Source organism: Anabrus simplex, chromosome 1 (genome assembly GCF_040414725.1).
Source record: "Anabrus simplex isolate iqAnaSimp1 chromosome 1, ASM4041472v1, whole genome shotgun sequence".
Lineage (NCBI taxonomy): Eukaryota > Metazoa > Arthropoda > Insecta > Orthoptera > Tettigoniidae > Anabrus > Anabrus simplex.
The window spans coordinates 1,545,716,611-1,545,735,695 of NC_090265.1; the positions used below are offsets into that span (position 1 = coordinate 1,545,716,611).

General features: G+C 38.3%; 1 protein-coding gene across 1 annotated transcript; it reads right to left on the reverse strand.

The window, feature by feature from the left end:
• Positions 1 to 2,630: 2,630 nt before the first annotated feature.
• LOC136880189 (surfeit locus protein 6 homolog) lies at positions 2,631 to 19,007 on the reverse strand. Its single transcript, XM_067153283.2, has 4 exons — positions 18,774 to 19,007; positions 18,622 to 18,678; positions 11,665 to 11,748; positions 2,631 to 3,468 (listed from the first exon to the last, which is right to left on the reverse strand). The coding sequence occupies exons 1-4, from the start codon at positions 18,931 to 18,933 to the stop codon at positions 2,834 to 2,836; spliced, it is 936 nt and encodes a 311-aa protein (XP_067009384.2). The 5' UTR covers positions 18,934 to 19,007; the 3' UTR covers positions 2,631 to 2,833.
• Positions 19,008 to 19,085: the final 78 nt, after the last annotated feature.

Below are 19,085 nucleotides of genomic sequence, written 5' to 3' on the forward strand. Positions count from 1 at the left end.
GACCTCTTCAGGCTGTGCCTCAAAGTTGGTGTCTGAAGTCTCTCTTGCAGCTTTGGAGCCATTAGCATTTTGGATATATCCTTTGAAAACTCTTGCCTTGAAAGTGGCTTTTGGCCTTTTTGAACCATCTTATGCACATAAATAATTTATCCATTGGCAAGTGATGTATTAATCATTCTATAAAAGATACACATTGGCCATCTCGTTTTTCTTGAAGAGGACATCAATGTTGACATTTCATCGAAAGTGTCCACGGCACCTTTAGTCCCATTGTAGTCTTCTGCCATATCTTTTTCCAACTGGCTGCTATTGTTCCTATTTCATGGCATGTAGAAAGGAGGATTAAATTCTTGTTTGGTTTTCCTTTATAGGATACCATTGTTTTTATAGCATCATAATAAAACATGGAGGACCCAAGCTTTTTTCCCTTGACTGTTTTCATCTCTGGTGGTATCTGTGGCTTGTCTTTTCTCATTGTTCCAATGATTGTCAGGTTATGGTCGCAGTGCAGAGAATCAGCCAGACGAATTGAGGTGAACCAATTGTTGGTCATAATATTCCTCTTTGATGCATGTATTAGCCGGGTAATTTCATTCACGAAATACATTACCACTAATGTCTCCTGAAGAGAGTGGTTCTCTGTCTAATTCAGAAAACACTGCCATTATCAATTCATCATCGTGCGCTAGATTTTTCATTTCAGTATCCTATTAAGCTTACATATTACGTACAAAAACATTACTGTAATAAACCAGATATTCACACTATTTACAGCTATGTACAAATCACGAATACTTTCACAAATCTCTCGGACGACGGTCATATCACAGTGAACAAACAACTGGACATTTATGCTTGAAACCAAGGTCAGCACTGATTGTTGATAGCTGGGGAAGAATAGATGGAGGGGGAAGGCACAGTTCATTTGCATCTGGAAATTACCGCCGAAACTACAGGGGTGCGTAGTCTGGGAGACGAAAGTTTATGATTCTAGGGTTAAACCCAATTTACAACAGTATTGCATTATTTAAAGAACAATCAATGATTGAAATTCTTGACAGTAAATTATTTAAAGAGGTTATTACCTTCGCGATAGGTGGAACTGTTATCTGAAATACCCTGTCAAATGCTTGCACTAATAGACTATAACTGCTGCCAAAGTTACGACTCTTTTTAATATCCCGTTTTTGTAAGTATTTTATCAACAAACCTACTAATATTTTAGCAATAATATTAAAAATATATTTCTTCTTTCACGCAGTCCTAAATTACAGATTGTAATCTAGCGAACGTTTATGGAACTACTCAGTATGAAAATTGTAAATAAATACCACTAATTGTCAATTACTACAAACACTAAACACCAATATTTGTGGAACTAAATGTATCACACACACACACACAAAAAAAATTTGCTAAATTTCTACAACTTTGAACTACTTTATCACTGAGATAATACAGAGCTCTTGGAACAGCCAACCACTCGCTAGCGCATCCAACAATCCGTATCATCAACGAAGCACATTTTAGTGGGATTACGTTGTTTGTCTGCAAGCGGATAACCGTAATTCCTTGCCAATAAATCTTCAGATAGTTCTTCCACAATATGACCGGTAGGTAGCGATGTTAAATAATGCCAGAGACGAAGGGAAGCCTTGGAGCACACCTTGATCAATCTCCACAGGTTTTGTTCCCTGTTTTCAGGTCTGTATATGTGTTACATTAGTCCGGCCCCACGGTGTAGTGGACGTGTCCGCCTGTCACCCGGCGACCCCGGATTCGATTCCCAGCCAGGTCAGGGGGTTTTAATTGTAAATGATTAATATCCCTGGCCTGGGTATTTGTGTCGTCCTTAATGTTCCTTTCCTCACATTCAACATTTTACACTTCTGCAATTCCAATTACACGCAGGTTCATAACATGGTGCAAGTAGGGGAAAAAGATCTCTATATGTCGATCCCCTGAACAAATAGCATTTTAAAAAAAAAACACATGGGAAGTTAGCTGTTTAGTGATATTTAGTTAAATCTATGATGGGCATATTTGTTGTTCTCTCTATGTTATTTGTAGAATTCTTCGTCAACACCACATCTCAAAGACATCAATTTGACTCTTGTCTATATACAAGGTCTCACAGCCTGTGAAACCAGATATTCAACTAGATGTATCATCAAAGTCCTCAGTATTGCCTGGTTCTGCCAAATCTTAGTTTAACCATGGCCACTCAACCTACGACAATACATCTTTTCAAAGTTTCCCATGTCACTGATGACTGAACCCAAGTATAGAAATCAATGATAACTTCCAACTCCTTTAAGCATCCTGTAAGTTGGCTTTGAGCTCAATGATCAATTACAATTAATTTGGCATTTTCCGTACTTATTGCTAGACTATAATTTAATTACATAATTTAAGTAATGGTCAAAAATTATGTGAATTAAAACAGCATTATTTCAAATACTTTAAATACAGTAACCAACTTCCAAAGAAACTACCATGGTCATTTCAAATATTGTTTTAGTGGTAACATTAAATGACATTATCATTACTGTGTATGCAATATTCACACACAAAGCCATGAGTCCCAATTTATATTACTATGGATCTATTTACAATCAAAACAACACCAATTTTCTTTACCATTTTTTTTTCTGTTATTATTAATATTTCAAAATTTACACATTACATATTTCATTTCTTATGTACAAGTTAAAAATGTAAATGATTTTTTACAACTTCCAACACACACATTCCCACAAGATTCCTGCACAGACACTAGAGGAAATATGGAAATAATTACTATAAAACAACATACATAGTACCTAAATTAAATTTAAAAACCAGGAATGACTCTCCCCTTCTTAGCAGCTTTCTTTAACTTGTTAAGTTTCTTTTCTTTCTTCCGTTGTAAAATATTATCAGTCCTCTTACGTTGCTTTTCATCCTTCATTTGTTTAACCTTCTCTTCCCTAGCAGCCCACTTTTTCTTGCTCTGTTTCTTTCTCTCCTTATGCTTTTTTAGTGTCTTCTTTAGAAGTTCAGGATCATCCTTTACTTTAATACCTTCTGCCTTCTTCAGAGCATTCTTCCAAGCCAGTTTCTCTTTCAGCTCATTTGCTTTCTCCACTTCACCCTCATTTTCCAACTTCTTCAACTTTTCCTTTTGTTTCTGTAGTTTTTGTAATATCTTCTGAGGATCTCTTGGTTCTTTGTCTTTCTTCTTAATTGTTTCGGCAGCAGCTGAAGACTCTGTAAAGTCAAACTTACTGAATACTATCTTACCCTCACTATTATATATAGGTTTTGCAGGTTTTACAGTAGGTTTGATTTTATCTTCAAATTCTCCCTTTGATTTCTTAACTTTCAGTAAAGACTTCTTTAATTTTCGCTCTTCTTTCTTTTTCTTCTTAGTCAGTCTGTTTTTTAAACCCTTCTTCAACAACTTCTCTTTATACATCAACTTCTTACCTGGAAATTAAAATGCTCAGAATTATTTTAAAGTTATTGCTTGCCAATATAGAGGAATACTGTTAACATTCAAGACTATTGAAAGGAAAAAAAAAACAGTATTAACACAACAGTAAATTAAAGAGCAGAAAAAATAACATTTTGCAAACATTTCTTAAGAAAATATTCTGAATACATTTCTTGACCACCTACATGTAATTCCTTATAAACACAAAATAATCTCATAACCTGTCTTAACATGATAAATTTGTAACATTCACAACAGCACCAATATTTTAATGTGCACACATTAACATACACTACATGGTTGTTAATATATTGCAAGTAACTATAAATATGAGGATGGAGTTAATGGGGACAATCCCAGAGAAGATAGTCCTCAGGATGGTTGCAGTGTGAATTCTACTGTGTTGTAGACCATTCTTATAAAATACTGAACTCCAAGAAAAGAAAAAGAAATAGTAGTCCTAACTTCAAAGACTGACTTGTGATGTATAATAATTATTTTATTATCATTTAGACTTTTACGGCCCGTGTAACTATTCATGAAGTATATTTTGGGCTTATACGATGTAAATAATTATAAACACATTCTATGTGTTTCAAAAGGAAACGCGTAGAATGTGTTTATAATTATTTACACGGCACTGACGGTATTATCATAATTTAAGCCACAGCAGATTTTTAAAATTTTACTTACAGTTTCATCCACTGACTTGGTAATAGTATTATTATTATTATTTTTTTTTGCAAGTTGCTTTACGTCGCACCGACACAGATAGGTCTTATGGCGACGATGGGATAGGAAAGGGCTAGGAGTGGGAAGAAAGCATCCATGGCCTTAATTAAGGTACAGCCCCAGCATTTGCCTGGCGTGAAAATGGGAAACCATGGAAAACCATCTTCAGGGCTGCCGACAGTGGGGTTTGAACCCACTATCTCCCGAATACTGGATACTGGCCGCACTTAAGCGACTGCAGCTATCGAGCTCGGTAGGTAATAGTACAGCAATGGTTTTCACAGAAATATACGGGGAGACTAACTTCTTGGTTTTTAACTTCAAAAACCTAATCTAAAGTGAATGAGCAAAACGAGGGGAAATATTCCTCATAATATATACCACTGTTATATTCACAAAGAATGCCACAGAACTCGCGAATACTTATCTATAATTCAAGGAAAATGCTACAAAAATTCACAATATACCACCATTAGGCCTACATACAAACCCACTCATTCAAAGCAACCAAATACAAAGTTATTTTACTTTGCGCTTGACTCTGTGTTCAGGCTGGGCAACCTAAATATTTTTCCGCATAGATCAAAAAACGTACTCTACACTTGCCATCAATGAATCGCTACCAAAAACTTCATACATGCCGAAATCCAAAAATAAAATAAATACTTTGATTACAATTTAATTTCATAAAATGGCTATTTTTATTAGCAAGACTATCTGCAAGTGGCTATACTGTTTCTTCTTGTAGCCCTCTGGTGTGTGGCACTAAATACTTAACTAACACACACCCAAGCTAGCTGCTCTGCCACCATAAGATGCTGTTAATCTCGAGCGAGGCCAACAGCTATCACCCCGCCACCCCTACAGAAGGTGGCTTGAAGCTCATGCCTCAACCAAGCCACTTGAATTTCACTGGGGTATCTCTCTTTCGCTCCGGCAATGAAACCTAGATTGCTGAAGAGATCTGGACTGTGGTAGAGAGAATGGGTTATCAAGACAGCTGTACTTGCCTTACTTAGTTGTTTGCAGTTTTTTAATTGATAAAGAAACGTTCTAAGGAGTAATACAAAAATGTAAATACAAAATTCTTTACCCAAGCAGCGCTAGGGTAGCTGGGATTCAGTGCACACCACTGGTACGTGGAATGAAGAGTTTATGGATGTGTGCACTTCTGTTGTCACTGCACTCAACTGTAAATGCTGATGGCAATAGTGTGACATTTTGATAAATCTGATTCTCATTAAACTTCTGAAGATAACAATTTGCAGTAGAAATGGGTTCATACGTAATTTGAGGAAACAATTTGAACTCCTTAAGTTTGTGGTTATTTTACAATCTTCTTAACAAAAAACAAAATCTTACAAAAATTCTACTTTAATGAAGATTTTAAACATATGTTCACAATTATAATGGACCTTTCTCTTTTTCATTCCAATACTTCTTTTACTCAGAGGTATCATTAAATAATTCTTCAGTAAATGAAAATGCTACTTATAAACAGCCATAAAGTTAAATCCATAGAAAACAAGACCAGTCACAATTTACACTTTTGATTTTTGTGGATAATCCTCCACTTTTAGAATAAATCTTCTTTTTTCTCCCAGAGAGATACATTTTTGTTTTCTGACACCCATGGCTGTTGAAGACATACCGATCAATCACCTGTATTGATATAAACATGGATAATTTCTCAGACATATGTTTTGTACTCTATGCATCGTGCAGTAAAAAAAATCCACCTTGTAGCATTTGTTCCTCCCTTTACATACCAGCACCGCTTGTGCAGTAGTACAATTGAAATATTCTCTTTGAGCTAGCCGTTTTGACATACAATAACACGTACTGTGTTTTTAAAGATAAAAATTTCATGATGTTCCGTATTGAAATGTATCACAATTAAATTGAAATAATAAATAAGGTAGTTCAACCTATTCAATACAAATAAATAAGAAATGTAGTGTTACATTCCTATTTAATTATAAGCGGAAGCGGTACCGGTTTCGACCCCAATCCGGGTCATCATCAGCCGAATATATATGTACATTTTCGCGACCGAAGCGAATACTGGATCATTAAGCTATTCATCGAGTTCCATCGGCGTTTGAAAGCACAGTGCCTGACGTTGAATATGTTGCACTGATCTCCGGGAGCTGGCAATTTACTTCAATCGAGCGACTTGTCTTCAGCTTCTGCATGATTTTGGATCTTCATATTTGTTGGACTGTGTTGTAACTTCGTGCCTGATAGTGCATGCAAGCTGGCTCACTTAACTGATCTCCGAACTTTGCACGTGCTATGCTGCTGTTCAGAAGATTGCGCCTTGCTTCTTTTAAGTGACTTACCTTCTACTTCTGAATTTTACAGTGCCTATCCCCGTTGTTTTATATTACCGCTTCAACTGTTTTTGTGGGGACTTGTTCTTTAATTTCTTTCTTACCTATGCATTGTTTTTTGCGTTTTATTCGGCTGATGATGACCCGGATTGGGGTCAAAACCGGCACCGCTTCTGCTTATAATTAAATAGGAATGTAACACTACATTTCTTATTTATTTGTATTGAATAGGTTGAACTACCTTATTTATTATTTCAATTAAATTTTGACGTACTGAGTTCTCAAAGCAAATATGTAATAAGAATACGTACAACTCAAAACTTGAGCTTGAAAATATGTTACGCATAAATAAGAATTAAGTTCTAAATCAGTTACTTATAACTCAAAATACTACAGTATATGTAATATAATGCTGTTTTGCTGGGACTAGTTAAATACAGTATATGCTTTACTCAAGGCTGCGTATAATTTAGTTTCAACTGTGCCTACTTTTATTTGACTTTTGAACATGCAGTCTCAATGCAACTTATTTTCTACATACCATACATGTGAAGTCTTAACCCGTAGAGTGGGGCTCGCTTCAGATGACGTGGCCGGAGTTAGCCCGCTGGTGGGTGTGCAACATGTGAAGCGCTGAAAGTTTTTATTTTTTATCCCTGTTACGAAACAAGTGGTAGGTTTGAAACTTTTTCCATATGTTCAGAAAAATTGTTTCACCTTCGTGTATCTAAGCAGTTCTCGTCTGGGAATCCCCTTGCTATCTGCTACATAGCTGCGTAGCGCAAGAACAACCTATGTGGCGCTTGGCGAGAAACTCGGTCAGTGTGCTGTGTGGAGCGTAGTATTGCGCGTCTCGGTGTGAATGTTTTCAGCTCTCATAAGTTGTTTTGTTGGTATAGTTTATAAATACCTGTTGTGATTTATTGTTTTAATTCTACATGTAGCGTTTCCTACTTGTTGTGAACATGTGCAAAAGAATTGTAGATCTTCTGAGTGATGATATATGGGATATTCCCGAACTCAGTGAGGAAGACAGTTGCAGTGATTCTAGTTTAGATAGTAATGGTGAAACTATCCCGCACGAGTGCTTCCGTCGGAATAGGCCTGCTGCCTAGATGCCGTGGATAGGTGTCGAGTTCAAGCTGCGGTGAGAGTAGCGAGTCACAAAGTGAGAGAAATTTGCCTACTACTCCGCCTAGTGACTGGAATGTAAGGGGATGTAGGAGAGCCCAATTTCCAGTTACATACCAAAGTGGAATTCAGGGCGAACTTTTAAATAAAAAAAAACCCGATGAAATATTTGAGCATTTCATTGACGATGCACTGTGTGAACTTATTGGAGAGCAAACTAATCTGTACGCTCAGCAGTCAATACAAGCTTTCCTTCAGGGTTTAATTCAAAAGCCGAAGCTATCTCATTATGTTTCACGCAATAGATTGTTTGCTACGGCCGTGTTTTACGAGACCATGTCTGAGAAACATTTTTTCCTTCTCCTGAAATTTTTACATTTCTCAGATAATGAGGCTTACGATCGGCAAGTATCCCCAAAACTCTACAAAGTGAAGCCAGTTTTAGACATTCTTGTATCAAAATTTAAAATTTCCTATTTGCCAGATGATCATCTATCAACTGACGAAAGTTTACTCCTCTGGAAAGGTCGCTTGGGGTGGAAAATGTACATTCCTAAGAAGAAAGGTCGTTTCGGGATGGAATCTTTTAAATTATGTGAGGCTAAAACAGGATATGTGTGGAATATCCTGTGGTACACAGGCAAGGAAACTGAGCTAGTAAATGAGGTTTGTAGGTTAAATATTTCTCAGTATACCAAGCCCTCGAAAGTTGTATTTGCTCTAGCCGAACCTCTTCTAAATAAGGGATACCTCATAGTTCTAGATAATTATTACAGTAGCCCGGAACTCTTTGATCAGCTCAATGAGATTCAGATAGACGCTGCTGGTACTGTAAAATCTAACAGAAAAAATCTTCCGAAGGACATCATGGGGAAAAAAGTTAACAAAAGGGGAGGTGGCTTTTACCTATAAAAACAAACTCATGGCCTTGAAGTGGAAAGACAAGAGAGATGTCTGCATGCTGAGTAGTATTCATGAGGCGGAAATGCGCACTGTTCTAAACAAGAAAGGGGAAACAAAAAAGAAGTCGGTCGTAGGTATTGAGTACAATGACTCAATGGGAGGAGTGGACTTATCGGACCAATGTATCGTGCCATACAGTACGCGGAGAAAAAGAATGAAGAAATATTACCACAAGATTTTTAGACACCTACTGGACATAACAGTGTTCAATGCTTTTGTGATATACAAGAAACATGGCGGTAAATTCACTCAGCTGGAGTTTCATATTCAAATTGTGCAGAAACAATTTCAGAAGTATGCGAACGCTATCCCTAACGCAGCCTTGCCAATTCGATCAGTGAGACCCGCACCCATTGACTTGTCAACTCGATTCTCGGGAAGACATTTTCCAGATTTCAATCCAGCAGCGGAACACTCAGTATTGTTGTGTAGTTTGCAATGTCGCTTGGTGCCCCTCTCCTTGCTTCAGGCTATACCATACAGTTGAAGTATGAGCACTGCAAGAATGCCAGTGAGTCTTCAGGTTCCATGCTCAGGGAATTTGGGAAGCTCGTAGTCTACACTCGGTGACCGCTGTACAATCCGTGTGCCAGCAACTATATGTGACCATCCTGAAATTGTTATTTCGATTTTTTCTCTAGTAACTTGTTATAGCTATTGAGTGTAAATTATTAGTGTAAATAGTGTTGAAGAATTTAGTGTAATTTTGTATAATGCGGTGACAAAATTGTGATGAATGAACTCATGGATTACTCGCTGCCCTCTACAATGGCAAGTTAAAGGCTTAAGTGGTGAGTACATTTTTCATTTTATTTCAGGAAAATGTGATATTTGAGTGAATGTGTCTATTATTTGGAGTATTTGATAATTTGTCATTTGTGTGTTATGCATTTCAACGATAAATTAATATAAGCAACACAAATAATACTCCGAATCAGAGTAAATATGAAATGGCTCATATGCAATTTCTGCACTGACACTGGATGATTTGAAAAATCGTTTTAATTGTAAATAATAACGCAATTTACACTGCAACCTATAATTTTATGCTAAGTTTAACTTAACATAATATTTAAGCGGGTGTAGGTTGGCAAAAACTATTTCTTTCTTAAAGAAAAATTTTACTGAAAATGATTCCCCACTATGCAGAAATTCCTCGTTTATGACCTCCCCACTTAACGGGTTAATGTGTACACATTCAGATGAAAGTATTTTAATACAATAACTGTCTTACTAATAAAAAGTCCTTATACAGTTGTTTAACTCTTGTTTAGTTATACAGTGAATAAACCCTGTACAAGCGTTTTACATTTTTCTTACTAATAAAAGAGGTATACGCATTGTATTACTATACAGCACGTATACACACGTTCCAAGGCGTAGGAATCTCTTCCTGCAGTTCACTGACGTATTTCGCACGTTCACCGCCTTTATGATCGCTTCTGCTGGTTATCTACAACCAAAACTTTCCGGAAAGTCGCACAGTAGCACGGCATATCGAAAAGGCAGTGGCAACACTAAGTGAGACAGCTGGAAATTGGCTTATACTGATATCAACATTTCTTCAGCTTGCTTGTGTAATGAACGCCAAAAAAAGAAATGGAAAGGCTTACGAAAAGATCAACAGCTCCTAACTGGGATAGTACGGAAAACGTAAGCAATTGTAATTGAATCGGCGAGTTGAAAAGGGTACACATTCCAAAATCCTTACTTTTCAGGAGAAAGGAAAAACTGTTTTGTAGATTAAAAGAAAGGTTTGATAAAAAAAGTTTCTATTAGGCATCTATACATTATATTTCTGTGCATTCAACTACAAAGTATGGATATCATACTACGTATGGTTTTCAAGTTGTGCCATTTTTTTTCTCGAGGAATATGTCCCATTTTATAGGTACTCATATTTGAGAAAGATCTTTGTAGGGGCAGATAATGTATAATAAACTCGCAATATCAAAAGTCTATTGAGCAGTAACACATTATTACACAAAAAGTGTTTTACTTTAGGAAGAATTCTAGCCCCCATAACCTCTGAATGGTGTATGTCTTCTATGTTTAAAATATCGTGAAGATCATCAACGTTATCGTGCATTCTTTCAATGTGTGTTCAATGATAAATGGATGAGTCGAATATTTCACCACGATTATATTACTGTAGACAATAAATACCACGAAAATAAACTGCTCACTCGTTTCTTTTTCCGCTACTCACTGTTATACAACGCTTATACAAGGGTCCTGGTCTGTATAAGCAATTCAATGAATAACTATAACAGGTGTATACACAGGAGGCTTATACACGGTTTATTAGTAACGAATTTCACATAAACGGTGTATAAACCTTGTATAAAAGTTATACACCGTTTATTAGTAAGACGGTAAGACAAAACACAGTCCCAGCAAAACACCTACAACAATAAGACCTTGTTCAATGGTCAAGAAGTTGGAACTGGTAGAGAGAAAAATTATGAGGAAGATACTGGGAGCGCTGAAATCAGATAATGGATCATATAGAAAGAATTGTACCTGACAGAGAAGATTTTAAGACATCATCTGGAAGAGGAGAGCGATGTTCTTCAGACACATCTACAGAATGGACCCAGAAAGATTGACCAACCAGGTAGTAAGGTTTTTTGAGACCAGGAAAACTATGGTACACTGGCATCGGGAGGTGAAGGACCTGAAAGAAATGGGAATACAAGGAATGGAAGTCAGCAACAGGGATGCTCACAAGTCAAGAATCAAGAACACCATGAGTTTCCAAGATAAAGTTAGATCCCAGATCCAAGCACTGTGGACGGAAGAGACGAGGAGATTGCAAAGTGAAAGAATGAAGGAATACAGACGAGGACCAAAGCTCAGAAACAGCTGAAATCAAATCAAGTTAACGTAGTCCACAGCAGGCCAAAACAAAAGAATAAGTAGAACACAAAACACAAGTAGAGATTAGTTTTGTAATATCTCTAGTGTACTCTACAGGAAGTATTAAAAATTAACACTAAAAGCAAAATAAAGTATTAACCTATGAGGTACCTTTCATTTCTTCCAGTTTATTATGAAGTTCTTCCAAACTTTTAGCTCGAGTGGAACCTTCTCCATGTAAAAGAAAAGGCCTCACTGAAACAAATAAGCATACAAATCTATTAATACTACATAAGATAATGGAATATGACATGATGGTATTGCCTGTATTGTGAGCTGAGTTGAAGAGTCTGAAATGGAAGCAAGATATGGCATTATTTTCAAATATAAACAAGGTAAACCACATGAATATTAAAGTATTTATTTAAAACATCCCTGCAAAGCTGTATCTACACTTCTGCTGTATCTACTCAGCTATACCCTGTTTGTTTTAACTTCAAAGTAACAGCAAATAAAAAGCTTGTAGCAGAAATCAAGCCATCTAACTGAAGTTTTTTTCCTCTCTTCATACATGTTCTAGTTAATTATAACTTCATATGGCTATTCCTACATTGGTACAGCCCTTGTAACACAGACCCTCTCGGGGTGGCATCAGCCATGTTTGGGAAATTATGTGTTATTGTGGTGGAGGATAGTACGGTGTGTGGTGCATGGTTTGCAGGAATGCTGGAAACAACGCAAACACCCAGTCTTTGAGTCAATGGAATTTACCATTTTAAGACTGAAAGCACCAACCTGGCTGGGAATCAAACCCGGCGATCTCTGAAACGAAGGCTGCTACACGGACAGCCATGGAACCAAAATATAGTTCATTAGTTAACTACACATAAGCTACAATTTCAGCACTGCAAATAATTGTTTATAATAAGTTTCTAGAAATAGTTTGTTTGTTTAGTCCTCAGCCCCAAGGCTGGTTGGATCCTCAACAGTTCTGCCATCAACTGTCATAGATGGCCTAGGCATCACTGAAGAGGCATACTAGGGAAATGAGGAGTGAGGTAGTTTCCCGTTGCTTTCCTCGCCGAGCCAGAAGTTGCTATTTACAAATCAGTCTGCTAAGCCCACTGAAATGCAAGCACCAACCAACCCTATGAGCAATATTTTCATGCCATTCATAGCAGGGACTGGCTGCAGAAGGAATGGCATTACTAGCATCACTCATACCTCAGTTACTTTCATTTTGTCAAAACCAAGGATAAAGCTGAGACAGATCAATGAAAGTAACAAAATTGCTCTAGGCCATACCAGAAGACGTAGTGCACTGTAAACACTAGGTCCACCAGCAAAGGCATCTAGAAATAGTATACGTTGCAAAATGTGTAGTTATATCAAATCGATAGTATTTTAAAGTAGTGACTTTGCCATGTTCTGAATGGACTTTTCATCACCCTTCAAAAATCAATCTCTCTCCTCCCTACCTGCTGTACCAGTATTTCATCATAGGGCTGGAGTGATAGAAGCACAAAAGCTTGGAAACTGCTTTTACAACGATGTCCCCTGACTACAAGTTTTCAATTTTTATTTCCATTGCCAAAAACATAGTAGACTACAGTAGTTATCAAGTGCATTCAATATAATACCAGCGTAATATAATGAGATGAGCGATTATGGGCTAGAAAACAGCAGGAAAAATGAGCGCCACTATTAACTGAACATAAGAGTACCCTGAATCAACCTGTAAAACTAGCAGAAATACGAAGAACATGTGCCTTACAACAGGAGATGCGCACACAGACCACAAACAGATATTGTATGGGCTGGGAACTGCCCGCTGCAAGTCAAACCTCGCAATAACTCACTCGGCAGGGGCGTGGTCAGAGATCTGAAAGCGAACACTGTTTTATCTTTTTTTTTTTTTTTTTTTTTTTTTTTTGCAGCCAGTTGCCAGAGATGTGGCAAGATTGCATAGCCTACTTAAACGTTTTCAGAGACCAATTTGCTTATTTGGCCCTGAAAAGAGCTGCTGGTATGGTGGCATATGGTATAGACCTGGGTTGGAAGAGGCTAGGAAACATGTGATAGGATTTCAGTTACCTACGTCATTTAATGCAGCACTTGCTTCAACTGATGACCTCTGTGGTTAATACAGAACTGTGCGCGATGTTGTACAGACCATGTGGCATATTGCAACTTCTCCAGCATAATGGATCGGCATGCCGCAGTGATGAGCTGTCTAAGGTGACCAGGACTGGCTGGCTCCTGTGCATACACCATTTACCGGGCAAGTTGGCCATGCGGTTACAGGCGCGTCAATGTGATGTAAAGAAAATTGTAAAAAGAATGCAGGATCAGTGTTTGCATGCTATAGGGTCTATTGACAGAACAGCACCCGGGCTCTGAAATCATGACCATGGAGCTCCTGTGTAAGTGCAGAGAGCACAGGTGAAAATGTTAGGTATGCAATATCCGCATAACAGATGCCCGGCTGATGTCCACCTCCTGTGTAATGGACCATGTGGTAACATGAGGGTTATGCCTCTTCATTGTGGGCAAACAACATGGGATGATCTTGAGAGTATGGTTACAGTGTATGCATTTTACATCTGTGCTTCTTTTATGGGTTCATTCGAGGCACCCATTATGAATTAATAGTGGCGCTCATGATTCCTGGTGTTGTCTAGCCCGTAACCACAATTTCATTATATTACTCCGGTTTCTCAGGAACACAGTAGCTCGCAGACTTATTTCCACACTCCGAAATGTTATGCCTGTCAGTTGTTGCCTATCCAGATACAAGTGTTGTGCCTGGTATGCATTCTGTCTACCTTCTCCATAGATGGAACACAAATTTGTGCCGGGTGTGTTTCAAACATTTTTCTGACTGCAATTTTGAAAGGGATCTAAAGGGTGAATAGTTAGGGCTTCCTCCCAAACATGTGCTTAACAAAGACGTTGTTTCCTACAGAAATTTGGATGTTTTGCATAGCATAGAACAACTGCCACATGATAGATTAAGAAGGAGGGAAAGAAACGGCAATAGGAAAATGGCTGATGAATTGTTGAAAGATTCAGAACATAACACGACTACTGCAAGTTCACCACCTCCTCCAGCCACTCCACCTACCCAGGTCTGTGATAATACTATGGCTCTGACTGAAGAAATTGAAAAATTGAAAAAAGAGTTAGATGATGAAGAAAAACTAACAATGTCCTTAAATTGAAATTAGAGACAGCAGAAAGCAAATTACATCAAAGCTGCGTAAGGAGTTAATTCAATGTAGGGGGTTAAAAATTTCTGTTCAGAGCATCCATACAAAACGGGTGAACGGTTTGAAAGGAATTTCTACTGAAAATCAAATAAAGATACTCACAAACCAGCAGAAACGCTTCATTGGACTGATGAAGACATATCGGCGGCTTTCACTTTAAGGTATCTAGACAAGAAAACTTACATTTATATGAGAGAAAAACTGCATTACCCTCCGCCTGGACTTTCAACGCTGGAAAATTGGGCTTAAAAAACTGACATGCAAAACGGAAGTGGAATCCTGGAAGATATTCTGCATAGGATGAAGATTGCTGCTGTCTCATATAAAGACCAAGAGAAAATTACAGTCCTCCAGTTTGACGAAATGCGCGTTAAAAGTGCTTTCAGGCCGATGACCTTAGATGTTAGGCCCCTCTAAACAACAAGCATCATCGTCATCAAGCAAACAAAAGTGCTTTTGAATATGAACCCCTGAAGGATGAAATTATAGGCCCCAGTTCCCAATTGCAAGCTGTGATGGTGAGAGGACTGTTCAAAAATTGGAAGCAAGTAATTTACGCTGATTTAGATAAAAAAAGACAAAAGACATACTAGACAATTTGGTTTCTCGTATTTCGGAAATAGGGTACAAAGTAATGGCATGTGTCTGTGACATGGGCACAGCAAATCAAGGCTTGTGGAAAGCATATGGAATCAATGAACCAAAAATATGGTTTTTGAACCCACGGACGTCAGCAAAAGTGTACTTCTTTGCAGATACCCCTCACCCACTGAAACTAAATAGGAACTGGTTTCTCGACACTGGCTTTCAATTTTCTGATGGTAAAGTTGTCTCAAAAGAACTTGTGCAAGCTCTGGTTAAGAATGACAGCCATGAAATTAAAGCATGCCACAAAACTGATGTCAGTCATCTAAACTATACAGGCACAGAAATGATGAACATAAGAAAAGCTTCAGCATTAATGTCACACAGTGTAGCTACAGCGTTACGTCATTTCAAATTATGCAACTGTTGCTGAAAGCACGTGTGAATTCATTGAAACTGTTAATAATTAGTACAATTGGTACACCCTATCACATGTACACGAGGAATAAGCAATATCTGGTGTGCACTTGTGAGAATGACCACTGGCCCGTCAGTGATTTTGGAAGAATACTGTGACACCATATGGTAATATCACCATCCTCATGAACCAGTTCCAGTTTCCCAGGTGCGATGAAGGAGCGCTCTCCATTTACTTCTGTCCATGTAGAGGTTTTCTTCCATAACATGCTGCAAATCCAGACCTCATCCAGTTAGACAATTTATAATTTGATCGATCCATCTCTTCCTTGGTCGATTTCCTGATCTTTTGCCTTTGATTTCCTTCTCAAACCACACTGTAGCTGTTCTCTGTGGATCCATTCTTTTGAGATGACCAAACCATTTCAACCTGGCTTCAACACAGATCTCACTAAGGGATTTTTTTCAGTTGGACAAGATGGTGTATCTCATCGCTTCTTATTTTGTCTCTCCTCCTTTCCTAAATCATAGTCCTTAAGAACATTTCCACTGCTTGCGGTTTGCTGATATTTCTGTTTGTTTGAATGCAGGTTTCTAGACTGTATGAGGCAACTGGTACAAAAAAGCTCCTGTAGAGTACTAATTTTGATCTTAATGGAACTAGCTTATCCCAAAGAAGTAAATGAAATGGCGTATGGCTTTTAGTGCTGGGAGTGTCAAAGGACATGTTCGGCTCGCCAGGTGCAGGTCCTTCGACTTGACTTGACCTGCGCGTCGTGATGAGGATGAAATGATGATGTAGACAACACATACACCCAGACCCCGTGCCAGCGAAATTAACCAATGATGGTTAAAATTCCTGACCCTGTCGGGAATCGAACCCGGGACCCCTGTGACCAAAGGCCAGCATGCTAACCATTTAGCCATGGAGCCCGACATCTCAAAGAAGTCTTCTCACAAGATGATAAAACTGTGCTCCATTCGTACTCTACTAGTAATTTTTGCAGATGGTCGGCTATCTGTTGTTACTACACTGCCAAGATAACTAGCACGCTAACACTTGTGAGAATGACCACTAGCCCGTCAGTGATTTTGGATCCATCTAGAGTGATGTTAGTATGGATGTTCTGTTGACTAACAGGCAACACTGTCACTTTGGACCTGCTTATCTTGAGACCAAATTGTTTGAATATAGCATTCCAGTCATTCAGCTTCTGTTGAACTTCAGCCTCACTATCACCCCATATCACCACATCATCTGCAAAGGCAAGAGCTTTAAACTCTGAGATGTTGTTGAGTTTCTTAACTCTCTTCATAAATTAATCCATTACAAAGATGAATAAAAGTGGGGGCAATGCACTGCCTTGTTGTACACCCTGCCTAGTCTCAAACCACTCCTGAATATCCATCCCCTATTTGGACACATCTGTGACAATGGCCATACAGCATTTTGACTTTATTAATTAAAGCACCATATGGTGACACACAGTAGAAATACATACTATGGGCACGCAAAGAGATAGCTGGGTAAGCACTTGGGCAGGGAAAGGGATATGCGGAAGCGGCAGGGTTGGACATGCACACAACATCGGACACTGCTCCTAATGAGCAAATGTTCGGCTGACGTGTGAGTGTGAATGGATATATTTAGACGTGTATTAATCAATACATTGTAGGGAGTAATAGGTCGTCATTCGTTAGTGCTTTTTATATAATTCATAGCGAACTAGATCTAATACCCGTAATATGGCAGCAAAGAGACAGAGGGGTAAAACAATTCACAGTGAGGCTAGAATCTTAATTGACCGTGCGAGTTGGCCATGCGGTTAGGGGCGCGCGGCTGTGAGCTTACATCCAGGAGATAGTGGGTTCAAATCACACTGTCGGCAGCCCTGAAGATGGTTTTCCGTGGTTTCCCATTTTCACACCAGGCAAATGCTGGAGGTGTACCTTAATAAGGCCATGGCTGCTTCCTTCCAACTCCTAGGCCTTTCCTCTCCCATCATCGCCATAAGACCCATCTGTGTCGGTGCGACATAAAGCCACTAGCAGAAAAAAAAGAGAAACTTAATAAAAGGAATTATAAAGCTATGTAATGATGAAGCTCATAATAAATGTCTCTCTGTGCCTATAATGAACCCTACACTTAAGGCTGCAAAGTACTGTAATGTTTCAGAGCGAACAATATGGCGTATAAGAAGTAATAGTGATGAGGACGGTATCTAGTCAACACCAGGCAAGAAACGGCCACTACTCGGGTCCTAAAAAGCAGAAATAGACGACTTTGATCATTGGGTGATAAAAGGTACAATTGAAACCTATTATTTGCAGCAGAAGGTAGCACCTACGTGTTAGAAACTCCTTCCTGTATTAGAAGAACGGATTGCTTTCAAGTGGAAGAAAACAACATTAAGGTGGATATGAAGGAGATGGGTTTCAGATGGAAACGGCGTGCAGCACAGCGAAAACTACTGATAGAATATTGTAAATTGGATGGGTTCATACATAAAAAATTAGAAAATTCAGACAGGAGGGTATGACAAAATTATATCTAGACGAAGGTTGGGCAGATGCAAATGTGACCCGTCGGAAATGGCAGCATACTGATGTTGTGGTGGTAAAAGACACCACTTACAAAATAACCGATTTCGTAAAATGACAGTTTAACCTCTTCAGGAAAATTGACACATAGGCCTATGTGGCCGTTACACTTTTAGCCTAATAATTCCATTCTGAATTGGTTTAAAACCACAAAAACTGCATAAGTGCAGAAATTAGGTGTTTAATCCCTAAATTTCAAAAATTCTATGACAAACTGTTTTATGATGTGTCAAATTTAAGTTCGTGTGTTACTTACATTTCTCGTTTGAACGCCTGTGATGAGATGAGTCTCCGTCTTCTTCTTCCGCTGAATCTGTTCCAAAGGTCTGGCATTAGTAAAGACTCTCCTAAACTTAAAGCAGTTGAATTAAAACTATCCTAGCCCTGCACTCACAGTCTACAACATACCTGTAACATACTGCTGTGCAGAAACTGGAATGGGTAACTTCTTCCACAAATCTGTTATAAATTTACTTTCAAACAGTAATTTCTTCCTCATCAATTTAACATCGAACATCTTCAGCTTATTAGCCTCATCTTTAGCTACTAACTTCATGCTTTTAACCATTCATTCACTGCAGTATAGTAGAATACAAGCATCAGCAGACCCATGTAACACGTGCTCTTGTGATTATGGATCAGTGATGGCAACGTAACTAGTGCGCAAACTGGTTTTCTTTTAATCGTTTTCGTGCGACTTTCTTTTATCCAATTGTATAA

Coding starts and splice junctions, on each gene's coding strand:
- LOC136880189 (XM_067153283.2), bottom strand. CDS start 18,933: ATGGTTAAAAGCATGAAGTTAGTAGCTAAAGATGAGGCTAATAAGCTG. Junction 11,749..18,621: donor CAGGCGTTCAAACGAGAAAT/GTAAGTAACACA, acceptor TATTTGTTTCAG/TGAGGCCTTTTCTTTTACAT. Junction 3,469..11,664: donor TAAACTGGAAGAAATGAAAG/GTACCTCATAGG, acceptor TTTAATTTCCAG/GTAAGAAGTTGATGTATAAA.